General features: G+C 41.2%; 1 protein-coding gene across 2 annotated transcripts in view; it reads left to right on the forward strand.

The window, feature by feature from the left end:
* FAM81A (family with sequence similarity 81 member A) overlaps nucleotides 1-14,464 on the forward strand; it is a 79,733-nt gene that overhangs the window by 13,204 nt on the left and 52,065 nt on the right. The window contains exons 2-3 of one of the 2 annotated variants that reach the window (XM_086710817.1): nucleotides 6,275-6,342; nucleotides 7,368-7,641. In XM_086710817.1, coding sequence (XP_086566943.1) covers nucleotides 6,296-6,342; nucleotides 7,368-7,641 — 321 coding nt within the window. In that variant the 5' untranslated portion in view covers nucleotides 6,275-6,295. Of the gene's footprint in view, nucleotides 1-6,274; nucleotides 6,372-7,367; nucleotides 7,642-14,464 lie in introns of both variants that reach the window. The other variant, XM_086710818.1, reaches the window with a different exon arrangement.

Genomic DNA, 14,464 nt, shown 5'->3' on the forward strand with positions numbered 1-14,464 from the left:
GGTTGTTGGGAACAGTGATGAGCTTTGCCTCTTCACACTCTGCTTTTACTAGATATGCAATGTACACTATCCCCCTTTATGGTCGCACATTCATTCTCTGGTCAGGATATAATTCGGTTGATTAAATTCAATATTATGAAATGTCTTCATTTCTGTCATCTGACCTTGAGATTTGTCCGTCTAGCAAACAGTTCATCAGCCGTGTGCCAGGTGCTTGGGATACTGTGGACAATACAGCTCCTCCTGGAGCCCACAGTATAGAGCCAGAGACTAACATTGAACTAGTAATCACAAGTGTGAGGACTGTTTGCCCTGTTTTAGTTGTGAGTTATCAGCAGTGTCTTGGATTGTTCTCACAGATCCACTGATTTTCTCCCTTCTTGATTCTTTAGATTTTATTGTCTGAGTCTCACCTCAACCTGTTTTTAAAGTAGCTTGCACTCTGCCCCACTGACTTTTATACTACCTACGTCATTTCATAAAACAAAGGAAAGGAAAATAAGAGACCAAAAAGTTGAACTGAATCATGATTTAAAATAACATTTCAAGGGCACCTGGGTGGCTCAGTTGGTTAAGCGTTGGACTCTTGGTTTCGGCTCAGGTCATGATTTCATGGTTTTGTGAGTTCGAGCCTGGCATTGGGCTCTGTACTGATTGCTCAGAGCCTGCTTGGGATTCTCTCTCTCCCTCCATCCCTCTCTCTCTGTGCCCCTACCCTGCTTATGTTGTCTCTGTCTCTCTCAAAAATAAATAAATAAATTAAAAAAATATATATAACTTTTCAGGGGTGCTTGGGTGGCTTAGTTGGTTCATGTCCGGCTCTTGATTTTGGTTCAGGTCATGATCCCAGAGTCACAGATCCAGCCCCATGTCTGGCTCTGCACTAAGTTTGGAGCCTGCTTAAGATTCTCTCTCTCTCTCTCTCTCTCTCTCTCTATCTCTATCTCTCCCTCCCCCCACCCCCCCATGCCCCTCCCTGACTTGACTCACATGTGGGCAGTGAGTGCTGTCTCTAAAATTTAAAAAAAAAAAATTAAAAAAATAGTAAAGTGATACATTAACATCAGCAATTTCTGAGTGGTGGTTTTCACTTTATGCCTTTCTGTAGACCTTAAATTTTAATAGTCACAAAAAGCATTTTTCAGTTTAAGAAAAGGTGTTTTTCAAAATGTTTCAAATTTCTCCAAATGAAATATGTGTATTGCAAACTGTTCTTTTCACATATGTGCCCTGATTCAGAAGACACAAGTGACAGCATTGCTTCAGTCCAGCTGTAACCTCAGCACGTGGTGGGGCCTGGAGGAATAGCATTGGCCAAATGAAAGAATTATAGCAGCTGCCTAATCATTTCCCCACTAGCCCCACATAGTAAACAATATCATATCTCCCTCCTTAAACAAATGAGTACTATTTGCTGAGCCATTTATATAAAGTTTTATTTTTAGCAATGGATGTATTTTCTATCAGATGTGCGTCAGCCAGGGAAGGGAAAGGAACCAGCCCTTACTGGAAGCGCATTCAGTGCCCTAAGGCCAGACCACGTTCTGGATTCCCCATAATCCTTCAGTGGTTAATGCCTGGGGAGGAAGAGGAGGAGGCCCTAGGTTCCCTGCTCTGTTCTTTCCTGGCCACGTATGGTTGGGCCACTTGCTGAACATTTCTGTTTCCTTTGGTTAAATGGCGATAAGCGCAGCCCCTTCACCGACTCTGAGGATGAATTCAACTAATGCATATAAATGTGCTCCAGGAGTGCCTGATATGGGTAAACACTTGGTTAGAATGAGCAGCTATTCTTTATGAGGTCGCTGGCCCAACAAGGTAAGGCCAGCCTGCTAAGATCGTATTGTTAGCGGAGAAGCCAGGATTCAGATAAGGGTTTTTCTGACCTCGGTGCCCGTGCTGTCCACGCTAGAGAATTTTGTTGTCTGCGGTTGCACGAAGCAGAAGGAGGGAAGCACAGGCAGTAGGGGGAAGGAAAATGAGCAGCGAGAATGGGGAGTTAAGGAAAAGGAAAGGGCCAAGGAAATTGCAGGGAGAGCCCTGAGGGGTAAAAAAGGAAAAGAAAGTGGAGAAAGCCCAGGCAGAGCGGGGCCAGGAGAAGAGTGGGAATAGTAAGGAAGGAAGAAGCTCCTCCCCCAGGCCCCGCCCTTCCGAGCTGAGTTCTGGTCCAAGGGACCTCTCCCTTCTCTAGACCCTCCACCCCTCTGTAGCTTGCCTTTCCCAGTCCCAGCCCTGGCGCAGCCGCGCTGCCCGTCCCCACACTGCCCCAGGACAAAGTCTCAGGCCCTGAGGTGGGTTAGAGCTCTACTCCCTCCTACCCGTCTTTCTAGACACACCTTCCGCTGTTCTCTGCTCTCTATCCTTTCCCTGTATTTTTAACTATAAGAAAATAGGCTTTCCCCCCTACCACCAGGTTACAACCCCTTTATTCATACATGCTTTGCCTATTTTTTAAAAAAATTCTGACACGCTGCACTTCAGTGCTGTATTTTTTTTTTTTAAAGATTTTTTTTTTTTCAACGTTCATTTATTTTTGGGAGAGAGACAGAGCATGAACGGGGGAGGGGCAGAGAGAGAGGGAGACACAGAATCGGAAACAGGCTCCAGGTTCTGAGCCATCAGCCCAGAGCCCGACGCGGTGCTCGAACTCACGGACCGCGAGATCGTGACCTGGCTGAAGTCGGACGCTTAACCGACTGCGCCACCCAGGCGCCCCTCAGTGCTGTATTTTAATAGTAAACTGAAAAACTAAATATTTTTATGATTAGAATTTAATTTTTCAGTAAAACCTGTCATTTTAACTTATAAAAATCATATATCATTTTACATTAAGTGATACTGTAGGTATTTCTACCCAATAAGAATCCTTGTAATCCCAAATAATTATTTTGGTTTAGATAATAGCGTTTCCCTTTACTCTTGTGTGAACAACCAAATGGTATAGGTATATTGCATATTTGGAGCGTTGCGATTTTACTTTCACTTTTTCCTTTTTTTTCTTGTTTATTATTATTATTATTTTATTTTTATTTTTTTAAATTTTTTTTTCAACGTTTTTTATTTATTTTTGGGGGGACAGAGAGAGACAGAGCATGAACGGGGGAGGGGCAGAGAGAGAGGGAGACACAGAATCGGAAACAGGCTCCAGGCTCCGAGCCATCAGCCCAGAGCCTGACGCGGGGCTCGAACCCACAGACCGTGAGATCGTGACCTGGCTGAAGTCGGACGCTTAACCGACTGCGCCACCCAGGCGCCCCATATTATTTTATTTTTAGAGAAAGAGTGTGAGTTGGGGGAGAGGGGCAGAGGGAGGAGGAGGAGGAGGAGGAGGAGGAGGAGGAGAGAGAGAGAGAATCTAAAGCAGGCTCCATGCTGAGCATGGAGCCTGATGTGGGGCTCGATCCCATGACCGTGGGACGACGATCTGAGCAGAAATCAAGAGTCAGGGGGCACCTGGGTGGCTCAATCGGTTAAGCGGCTGACTTCAGCTCAGGTCGTGATCTCACAGTCTGTGGGTTCGAGCCCCGCATCGGGCTCTGTGCTGACGGCTCAGAGCCCTGAGCCTGCTTCGGATTCTGTGTCTCCCTCTCTCTCTGCCCCTCCCCTGCTCACACTCTGTCTCTCTCTGTCTCTCAAAAAAATGAATAAACATTAAAAAAATTAAAAAAAAAAAAAAGAAATCAAGAGTCAGATGCTCAACCGACTGAGCCCCTCAGGTGCCCCTGGTTTTATGTTTTCTTATTTCTTTCACTTCTTTTTCTCTCTTGTTTACCTGCCCCTTCTCCTAATTTCCCCAAGTTTTTTAAACTCATACTGGAGATTAATATTATTACAGCAAAACACAGCACAGTCAGAGCAGTATACAACCCGGATCTGCCCAATAATGTTGTAGACCCACTTGTGGTGCTGGAGTTCAGATTTATAAATGTGCAGAAACTGATGACCCCAGGCAGATAAGCCAGAATTGACAATGGGAAGATCTGGAAATGATCTTTGGGAAGTTATTTAACCCTGTGACTTGCTTATTTTTAATCTTTATTCATTTGCAATATAGATCCCATTGTTCTGGCAAAGGATCGTGATACTAACCAACCAAGAAAACTAACATAAACCAATTCCTACCATATGTCATGCAGAGGGCACCAGTTCTGAACGGACCTCAGTGCGTGTTGTGAATTCATGCCAGGTGACATTTCCCGTTGTAGAGAGTGCATAGTGCTTGGTAATAGGTTTATTCTGAAAAGCAATCTTAGACAATGGGTGGTGGATAGACTCTTTTTTTCAGAAATGTGGCTGGGTTTCTGTGGCTCAGGCGGGATAATTCCAGAGGGATGAAATGCCCTTCAGGAAAGGAGATTCCAAAAGTCTCCATTTATTTGCAAATAATTATATGAAGTGGCTGTTTGGGATGCAGTCTCAGTAAAGAACTATGCTTTTTAACTGAAACATTCTCTAATGCCTTCATTGCTACAGTTTCTGACACTGGAATGCAAGTCATGCTCCCATTAACAGGCACGTATGGAATCTTCTAGGTCAGCTCTATGTCTATTATGATTTGAAATATGCCTTTAAGGAGCATGTAGTTTAAGGGAGATGAAATATTACATGGCTAAAAATAATAGGGTGTAATAAGTAGTATAAGACATACAGAATAAGTGCTGAAGAAATACAAACAAGGGAGCCATTTTATTGAATTGAGGGGCAGGCAGGTGAGGCCTAAAGGATGAATAGGAGTTTTCTAGGCAGGCAGGGATGAGAAGGGTGTTTGTGATATAGAGCTCATGGACAAAGGTATGAAGGCAGAAGAGTGCATGACATATTCACGGACCGTGGTGGGTGGCGTGGCATTGCGGGGGGGGGGGGGGGGCTGGCATTGGCTGGAGTGGCCCCATATGGAGCTGGGAGAGGGGCCTATGCCAGAGTGTTCCAAGAGCGTGGAAAGTACAGGTGGTGTTAGAATATTGAGGGAAGGTGTGGAACAGTCTCTCTGTTCTCCACGTTGGGAAATCCTATTCATTTTCCTTAGTTCCTCCCTGACCTGCTGCTACCCAGGAAACAGTAAGGCATCTTCTTTTTTCCTCCCTATGTGTTTTTCGTTCATAGCCATTTATCCCATTGTTTCTCTGTAGGCTGTGAAACCCTTGAGGGGGAGGGTATTTTTGGTCTTACACATTTAGGTTACTCAGCTGCAAAACAGATGCCAAATAAATGTTTCGTAGGTTAGGCTATTCTATAGATTAATATCTCAACTAAGGTATATTACAACTTTTAAATGGTAAAGATTCTATGATTCTAAATACTAACATCTTCCACACTGGCCTGATTTCATGTAATCTAAATGACAGATTATTATCTTGAGAACTGAAGAAGTCCTTTGGCATCACAACTTGTTTGGCATGAATCACTTTTTTCTTAAATGTAATTTCTTTAAATTCAAAGTTCTTTGTCTAGGAAAATGAAATGTTCGCGTTTTGAAACTCTAAAAATAACACACTGGGGAGATGATGCCAAAACAGTGGTTTCAATCACAAATGCTCTCTGAATCCAGCATCTAAATGAGAACTAATTACTGAATCAGATCATGGTTACTAGGCATTCATTGTGTTAAGGCAATTAACAGCAGTATTGAGAAACTCAAGTAAGAAAATATTTTAAAAACTCTCCAGTTTTGTTCAAATTTCTAGTGTGCTGGGATGATCAACTGTTCCTTATATGCAAGGAATAATATGAATGATGATATCTTATTGTACAGTTTTAATAAATATCAATCTTATTCTCTTAGTGGATAGATAGGTTCCCCAAGTCAGTCAGATCTGATTGATGTATTGTTTAAGATTGATTTAGAAATAAGTGCTTTTAATTTGCTATGGAGTTTACTAAATTTGCTGAGTTCACATTTACTAAGGTAGTTTCCTACCTTACATGATTGAAAAAGCCTGTTAAAGAAACTATCTTGTTTCCCTAAAAGGGGTTTCTCAAGCTTGACATGCAGGTACGGAATGAGGAAACTTCAGGAAAACCCACTTAACAGTCTTTGTTGATCTGTCTAGCAAGGCTTCGTAGTATTAATTTTGATTTTGCTTGATTCTTTTCTCCTTATTTAGAAGCATTTGCTGTTTATTCCGTACGTAAGATAGAAGACATTTAATAATACAACTGATTGGTGTGTTGGCATAATTTACGATCCACTTAGTAAGTTAATAATAAGCTTTAGACGTCATTTAAATTCCAGATATAAACTGTTAAATAATTTAATGCTTATTTTTTTCAACAGATGTGAATTATTAAAAAGAAAATGGCCCGATGGTGCCCTGTATTTCCTTCTCTCGTCACCGAGGAAAGGTATAATATATGGAAAATATGCATCTAAGGTATACTTTTCCTTTCCACCAATCCCATGAGGGCTGCTAGTGGGTGTGATGGTTATTATAAATGAAGGCTTGTGGCTGTTACATTACCCAAGGATGATTTTGTTCAAGGGCAATAGAAGTACAGTTGTGTTCCCTCTCCAGCTTCCATTGTGTAGAATGCTGTTGGCTGCTCAGCGATAGTGAGACGTGAAGACCTCATAATAGCCCTGCAGTACAGCTGTACTTCTGGTCACTGGTAAAACGCAACTGGGGAGGCCTGGAGACTAGTGTCCCACTAACCCTTTTAAATCAGAAGTTGCAGATTGGGGGTCCATAGACCAGAACTGGCTCATGGAAGCGCACTGTTTGGCCTGCATTATCTTAAAATACTTTTTAAATGACTTGTTAACATTTAAAAGTCAGGTGATTTCACATACAAGTCTGAATTTCCCGGCTATTCTTAAAATATGAGATGATCTGGAAAAATAGACCCACATCCCCAGATGGTTACTCATGGATGGGGCAGAACTGGGGCTGCCTTTAGTGGAGGAATGCCCTTTCCAGGTCTCCGCAGTCCCCTCCCGATCATATGTGATATGCACCATTCATTTATGTTAGCTGCTTAACCCTTGTAGGCCTTTGAGTTTGTTAGTATGTTAGAAAACTGATGTAGGGGAATGGAGGAGGAGGGCATGTCAGGAGACTTGACTTCGATGATACAGCTTAGTCTTGATAACACAGCTTCAACTGGGGAGACATCTGTGTGCCCAATTCCACCAGCCTCTTGATTTTGGCGGTCATGGAACCTACTACCAACACACTGAAGTGTCTGCGTATGATTGTTTAAAGTTTCCTGGCTCACAAGGAAAACTCTTTGGTGCAGAAACCCTCCCTCAAACCCTGTTTAGCTTGTAGGGATAAATAATTGGCATTTCCTTCTCTGGAAAGTCTTGACTCTGGCTTTGAAAATTACTTTTCCCCAATTAACAACCCTAGTAATGTGGCTCCCTTGCACAGGCGAGTTAGAACCATGCCCCGACACAGCCAGTCCCTGACCATGGCACCCTACTCATCTGTAAGCCTAGTGGAACAACTGGAAGATAGAATCCTCTGCCACGAGAAAACAACCGCTGCCCTTGTGGAGCACGCCTTCAGGATTAAAGACGACATTGTCAGCAGTTTGCAGAAAATGCAAAACAAAGGGGGAGGTGACCGCCTGGCCAGGCTTTTCTTGGAGGAGCACATCAGAAACATCACTGCCATAGTGAAGCAACTCAATCGGGATATTGAGGTGAGTAAGGTGTGTGCAAGTCAGCGTGGCCGCGATCCTTCCCACAGACCTGCAGGGGCTCAGCAGGCGGAATTCTTGCCTGCCAGGCAGTAATGCATTCAGACCAAAGCTTTCGGGCTGTGTATTCTAGCTTTCGCCAAGGAAACCCGCTTGAGCAAATAGCCCAATTAAATTTATTTCAGTATTTGATAGCAGTTACTGTCAGTGTCATTTATGTTTAATCTAAATTTACCTTGCTGACTATGAAATCTCTTCGTTTTGTTCGGCTCTCAATGAAGAGGCAGAAGAACTAGTCAAATAGTTTCCCTGTAAAACCCTTCATATTGTCAAAGACAGCTATTAAGTCAATTACTAGGCCAGCCTTTGCTGCTTCAGATTAAATGTTTCTAGGTCATAATGATTACATATAATTCAGTTTATTATTCAAACAATTTATGCATTTGGATTGCTTCTCAGACTTCACTTTTATTGCTTTATTTTTTTCTTTGAAATGAGCCCAATGAAAGGCCAGTAGTGGCTAAATTTTTAAAATTTGTAAATGTACTGCTATTTATTGAATAATCACAGGGACCACACTATTTAGTGCAGAAGCTTAAGATTGTTTAGGGCCTGAGTTTTCACACTGAACAGTGTTGATATCCTTCACATGTAATTTTTAAATATATAAATAAAAGATATGTGGATAGATTAAGGAAAACCTTTGCTTCAAGTCATAGAGATTGTACCTGACTTATGCTTCCTGAAATTAAGCCTTATTTTTTTCCATGTCAGATTTGTGTTTATTTACTTTTTAATACTTTATTGATGTATAATTTATAAGGCACAAAAATCCACCCAGTATGAGTGTACAATTCAGTATTTTTAGGAAATTTATACTGTTGTGCAACCATCAACCCAACTCAGTTGTAGAACATTTCCATCACCCTGAAAATTTCTTTTTTTAAAAATTTTTTTTAATGTTTATTTATTTTTAAGAGAGATACAGAGAGACTGAATGCAAGCAAGGGAGGGGCGGAGAGAGAGGGAGACACAGAATCCGAAGCAGGCTCCAGGCTCCGAGCTGTCAGTATAGAGCCCAACGCGGGGCTCGAACTCACGAACCAAACCATGAGATCATGACCTGAGGCGAAGTCAGACGCTCAACCAAATGAGCCATCCAGGCGCCCCACCCTGAAAATTTTTATAGGTCTCTTTGCCGTCAATCTCTACTTGTACCCCAGGCCTGGGCAATCACTAAACTGTTTTCAGTCTCTATAAACGTGTCTCTTCTGGAAATTCCATATAAATGGAGTCTTAGGATATGAAGTCTTTTGCAACTGGCTTTTTTCACTTAGTATGATCTTTCTGAGGTTCAGTCACATTCTAGCATGTATCAGTGCGGGCATACATCAGAGATCTGGCAGGTGCGCTTCCAGATCACCGCAATAAAACGAATATAACAATAAAGCAAGTCAAATGAATGTTTTGGTTTCCTAGTGCATATAAACGTTATGTTTACACTATCCTGTAATCTATTAAGTGTACAGTAGCATTATGCCAAGAAAGTGTACATACCTTAATTTAAAAATGCTTTATCGTGGGGTGCCTGGGTGGCCCAGTCGGTTAAGCATCCGACTTCAGCTTGGGTCATGATCTCACAGTTCATGAGTTCGAACCCCGCATCAGGTTCTGCGCTGATAGCTCAGAGCCAGGAGCCTGCTTCGGATTCTGTGTCTCCCTCTCTCTCTGCCCCTCCCCCATTCGTGCTCTGCCTCTCCCTCTCTCAAAAATAAATAAACATTAAAAAACATTAAAAATATTTTACTGCTAAAAAATGCCGACCGTCATCTGAGCTTCCCATGAGTCGTAATCGTTCTGCCTCAGTGTTGATGGCTGCTGACTGATCAGGGTGGTGGTGGCTACAGTTGGGGTGCCTACAGCAATTTCTTAAAACAAGACAGTAATGAAGTTTGCTGCATTAATTGGCTCTTGTTTCATGAACAGTTTCTCTGTAGCATATGATGGTGTTTGATCCTCTTTTCCCCACAGTAGAACTTCTTTCAAAACTTTTATCAACTAGGTTTACGTAATATTCTAAATTTTTGTTGTCATTTTAACAATCTTCATAGCATCTTCACCAGGAGTAGATTCCATCTCAAAAAAAGACTTTCTTTGCTCACTCATAAGAAGGAGCTGTTCATCTGTTGAAGTTTTTTCACGAGATTGCAACAATTCAGTCCCATCTTCAGGCTCCACTTCTAATTCAAGTTCTCTTGCTATTTCCATATCTGTAGTTACCTTCTCCAATGAAGTCTTGAACCCCTCAAAGTCATCCGCAAGGGTTAGAATCAACTTCTTCCAAGCTTCTGTTCTTGTTGATATTTTGATCTCTTCCCATGAATCACAAATGCTCTTAACAGCATGTAGAATGGTGAATGCTTTCCAGATGGATTTCCAGAAGGAATCACTGTCTGTGGTAGCTCTAGCCTTATGAAATGTATTTCTTAAATAATGGAAGTACTCCTTGATCCTTTGGCTGCAGAATGGATGTTGTATGAGCAGGCATGAAAACAACATAAATCTCATTGTACATCTCCATCAGAGCTCTTGGATGACCAGATACACTGTCAATGAGCAGTAATATTTTGAGAGGAATCTTTTTTTTCTCAACAGCAGATCTCAACAATGGTCTCCAAATATTCAATAAACCATGTTGTGAACAGATGTGCTGTCATCCAGGCTTTGTTGTTCCATTTATAGAGCACAGACATAGTAGACTTATCATAATTCTTAAGGGCCCGAGGATTTTCATAATGGTAAATGAGCATTGGCTTCGACTGAAAGTCACCAGCTGCATTTTTAGCCCCTAACAGGGGGTGAAGCCTTGAAGCCAGGCACCGACTTCTCCTCTCCAGCTATGAAAATTTTAGATGGCATCCTCTTTCAATATAAGGCTGTTCCATTTACATTGAAAATCTGTTGATCAGTATAGTCACCTTCATTCATTATCTTTGCTAGACCTTCTGGATAACCTGCTACAGCATCTACATCAGTACTTGCTGCTTCACCTTGCACTTCTATGTTATGGAGATGGCTTCCTTCCTTAAACCTCATACATCAATCTCTGCTATCTTCAGACTTTTCTTCTGCAGCTTCCTCACCTCTCAGCCTTCACACAATTGGAGAGAGTTAGAGCCTTGCTCTGGGTTAGACTTTGGCTTAAGGGAATGCTGTGACTGGTTTGATCTTCTGTCCAGATGACTCACACTTTTTCCATATCAGTAACAAGGCCCTTTGGCTTTCTTATCATTTGAGTGTTCATCGGAGTAGCACTTATAATTTCCTCCAAAAATTTCTCCTTTGCGTTCACAACTTGGCTAACCATTTGACACAAGACGCCTAGCTTTTGGCCTGTCTTGGCTTTCGACATGCCTTCCTCACCAAGTTTCTTCATTTCTCCTTTTGATTTAATGTGAGAGACATGCGAGTCTTCCTTTCACTTGAACACTTAGCGGCCATTGAAGGCTTATTCGTTGGTCTAATTTCAGTACTGTTGTGGCTCAAAGAATTGGGGGGCCCAAAGAGAGGGAGAGAGATGGAGGAATGGCTGGTTGGTGGAGCAGTCAGAACACACACACATTTATCCGTTAAATTCACTGTCTTATATGGGTGCAGTTTGTGGCATGCCACAACAATTACTGTAGTAACGTCGAAGGTCGCCGATCACAGATCACCATAAAAAGTATAATAATAATGACAAAGTTTGAAATATTGTGAGAATTACCAAAATATGACACAGAAGCATAAAGTGAGCAAATGCTGTTGGAGAAATGGCGCCAGTGGAATTGTTAAACACAGGGTTGCCACAAACCTTCAGTTTGTAGAAAACTGAAGTGTCTGGGAAGCACAATAAAACAAGGAATGCCTGTAGTTCATTTCCTTTTATGTCTGAGTAGTATCCTACTGTATGGATATGCCACATATTGCTTATCCATCCATTAATTGATGGACATTTGGATTGTCTCCAGGTTTTAGCTGCTGTGAACACTTGCTTATATAAGCCTGTGTGGACATGGTTTCATTTCTCTTGGGTAAATTACTAGGAGTAGAATTGCTGACTGAGTCTTACAGTAAGCGTATGTTTAACTTTTTAAAACATAGCCGAATAATTTTCCAAAGTGGCTCTACACATTTTACGATCTCATCAGCAATATATGAGACTTCTCTGTCTCTTTGATTATAGTCATTATAATGGACGTGTAGCGGTGTCCCACTGTAGTTTTGATTTGCATTTCTTTAATGACTGAGGATGCTGAGCACCTTTTCAGGTGCTTATTGGTCATTTGTATGTCTTCTTTGGTGAAATGTCTCCTCGAGTCTTCTGCCCAGTCTTTTTTTTTTTTTTTTTTTTTTTTTTTAATTTTTTTTTTCAACGTTTATTTATTTTTGGGACAGAGAGAGACAGAGCATGAACGGGGAAGGGGCAGAGAGAGAGGGAGACACAGAATCGGAAACAGGCTCCAGGCTCTGAGCCATCAGCCCAGAGCCTGACGCGGGGCTTGAACTCACGGACCGCGAGATCGTGACCTGGCTGAAGTCGGACGCTTAACCGACTGCACCACCCAGGCGCCCCATGCCCAGTCTTTAAAATTAATTTTTTTTTTATTTTTTTTAACGTTTATTTTTATTTTTGAGACAGAGAGAGACAGAGCATGAACAGGGGAGGGGCAGAGAGAGAGGGAGACACAGAATTAGATACAGGCTCCAGGCTCTGAGCTGTCAGCACAGAGCCCGACGCGGGGCTCGAACTCACAGACCGTGAGATCGTGACCTGAGCCGAAGTTGGACACTTAACCGGCCAAGGCACCCAGGCGCCCCTAAAGTTAATTTTTTGATTGTAGTAAGATATTTACCATCTTAGCCGTTAAGCATACAATTCGGTGACATTAAGTACGTTCACTGTCTTGTATGCAAGGATCGCCACTACCCATTTCCAAAACTTTTTAATCATCCCAAACAGAAACATCGTTTCCATGAAACAATAACTCCCAGTTCCACAGCCCTCTCGGCCACCGCTACCCTCTATTTTACTTTCTGTCTCTACGAGTTTGCCTATCCTGGGTACACCATACAAGTGGGATCATACAGTACGTGTCCTTTTGTGTCTGGGTTATGTCACTTAGCTGAATGTTGTAGCAAATATTAGAAGCTATTTTTAAGTTGGGTTATTTGTCTAATTCCTGAGTTGTAAAAAGTCTTAAGTTAGTCTAGCTTCAAGTCCCTTATCATACATGTGATTTGCAGAAATTTTCTCCCGTTCTCTGGCTTATGTTTTCATTTTCCTAATGGTGTCTTTTGAAGTGCAGCATCTTAAAAATTTTAATGAAGTCAGCTTACCAGTTTTTTCTTTTATGGCTTGTAATTTTAGTGTTGTGTCTTAAGAACTGTCTTGCTTAACCCATGGTCACAAAGATTTTCTCCTATGTTTTCTTCTAAAGTTTTAGTTTTAATTCTTAACATTTAGGTCTGTGATCCATTTTGAGTTCATGTTTATGTAAAAAGTGAAATAAAGGTCTGAGTTAATTTTTTTCCCCATTTGGTTGCTCAAGGAAAATTTTCCCATTTGTCCCTTTGTTGAAAATCAATTGACCATAAAACAAGGGTTTTTTCCTGGATTCTGTTGATCTCTATGTTTTTTGTATGCTAATATCACATTGCCCTAATTAATTTCTGGCTTTAGGATACATATTGAAATTAGGTACTGGGGCACCTGAGTGGCTCAGTTGGTTAAGCATCTGACTCTGGATTTCAGCTCAGGTCATGATCTCCTAGTTTGTGAGATCAAGCCCCATGCAGGGCTCTGCTCTGACAGCACAGAACCTACTTGGGAGTCTCTCTGTCTCTCTCTCTCTCTCTGTCTCTCTGTCTCTGTCTCTCTGTCTCTCTCAAAAATGAATAAACATTTAAAAATATTTTTAAAATTTAAATATTTTAAAAAGTAGAAATCAGACACTATAAGTCCTCCAACTTTGTTTTCCTTTCCAAATCGTTTTGGCTTTTCTAGGTCCTTTGTGTTTTCATATAAGTTTTAGGATCAGCTTGCTGTTTCTATAGAAAAGCCTACTGAGGTTTTTTTGGTAATTACATAATTATTTTAATTATTATATAATTATGAAAAAATTTAAATATGAAAGAGTTCTGTGTTACAAACTGATAAAAGTAAATCTCTAGGGGCACCTGGGTGGCTCAGTTCGTTGAGCATCCAACTCTTGATTTAGGCTCAGGTCATGATCCTAGAGTTGTGGGATCAAGCCCTATGTTGGGCTCTGTGTTGAGCGTGCAGCCTGCTTGGGATTCGCTCTCACTCTCCTTCTCTCTCTCTCTCTCTCTTTCTCTCCCCCTCCCCCATCCCTCTCTCCTGTTTGTGTTCTCTAAAATAAAACCAATAAAATAAAATAAAATAAAATAAAATAAAATAAAATAAAATAAAATGTAAATGTCTGTCTTAGTTGCAAGCCTACTGAGACTTTGACAGAAGTTGCTTCGAATATATAGATCAATTTTGGGAGAATTGCCATCTTCACCATATTGAGTAATTCATTAATCATTTGAGAGAACCAACTCTTGGTTTTATTCATTTTTTTCTCTTCCTTTTCTGTTTTCTATTTAATTGATTTCAACTCTGTGTGATTTCCTTTTTTCCTGATTGCTTTTATTAGGTTTGCTTACCATTTTCTAGTTTCTTAAGGTGGAAGCTTTGGTAATTGGTTTGAGATCTTTAGTCTTTTCTGATAATGGTGTTTAAAGTTATCTAGTGTCCTCCAGTTGCTTTAGCTGCTTCCCA

This window comes from Puma concolor, chromosome B3 (genome assembly GCF_028749965.1).
Source record: "Puma concolor isolate L17-30 chromosome B3, mPumCon1.1.hap2, whole genome shotgun sequence".
NCBI lineage: Eukaryota > Metazoa > Chordata > Mammalia > Carnivora > Felidae > Puma > Puma concolor.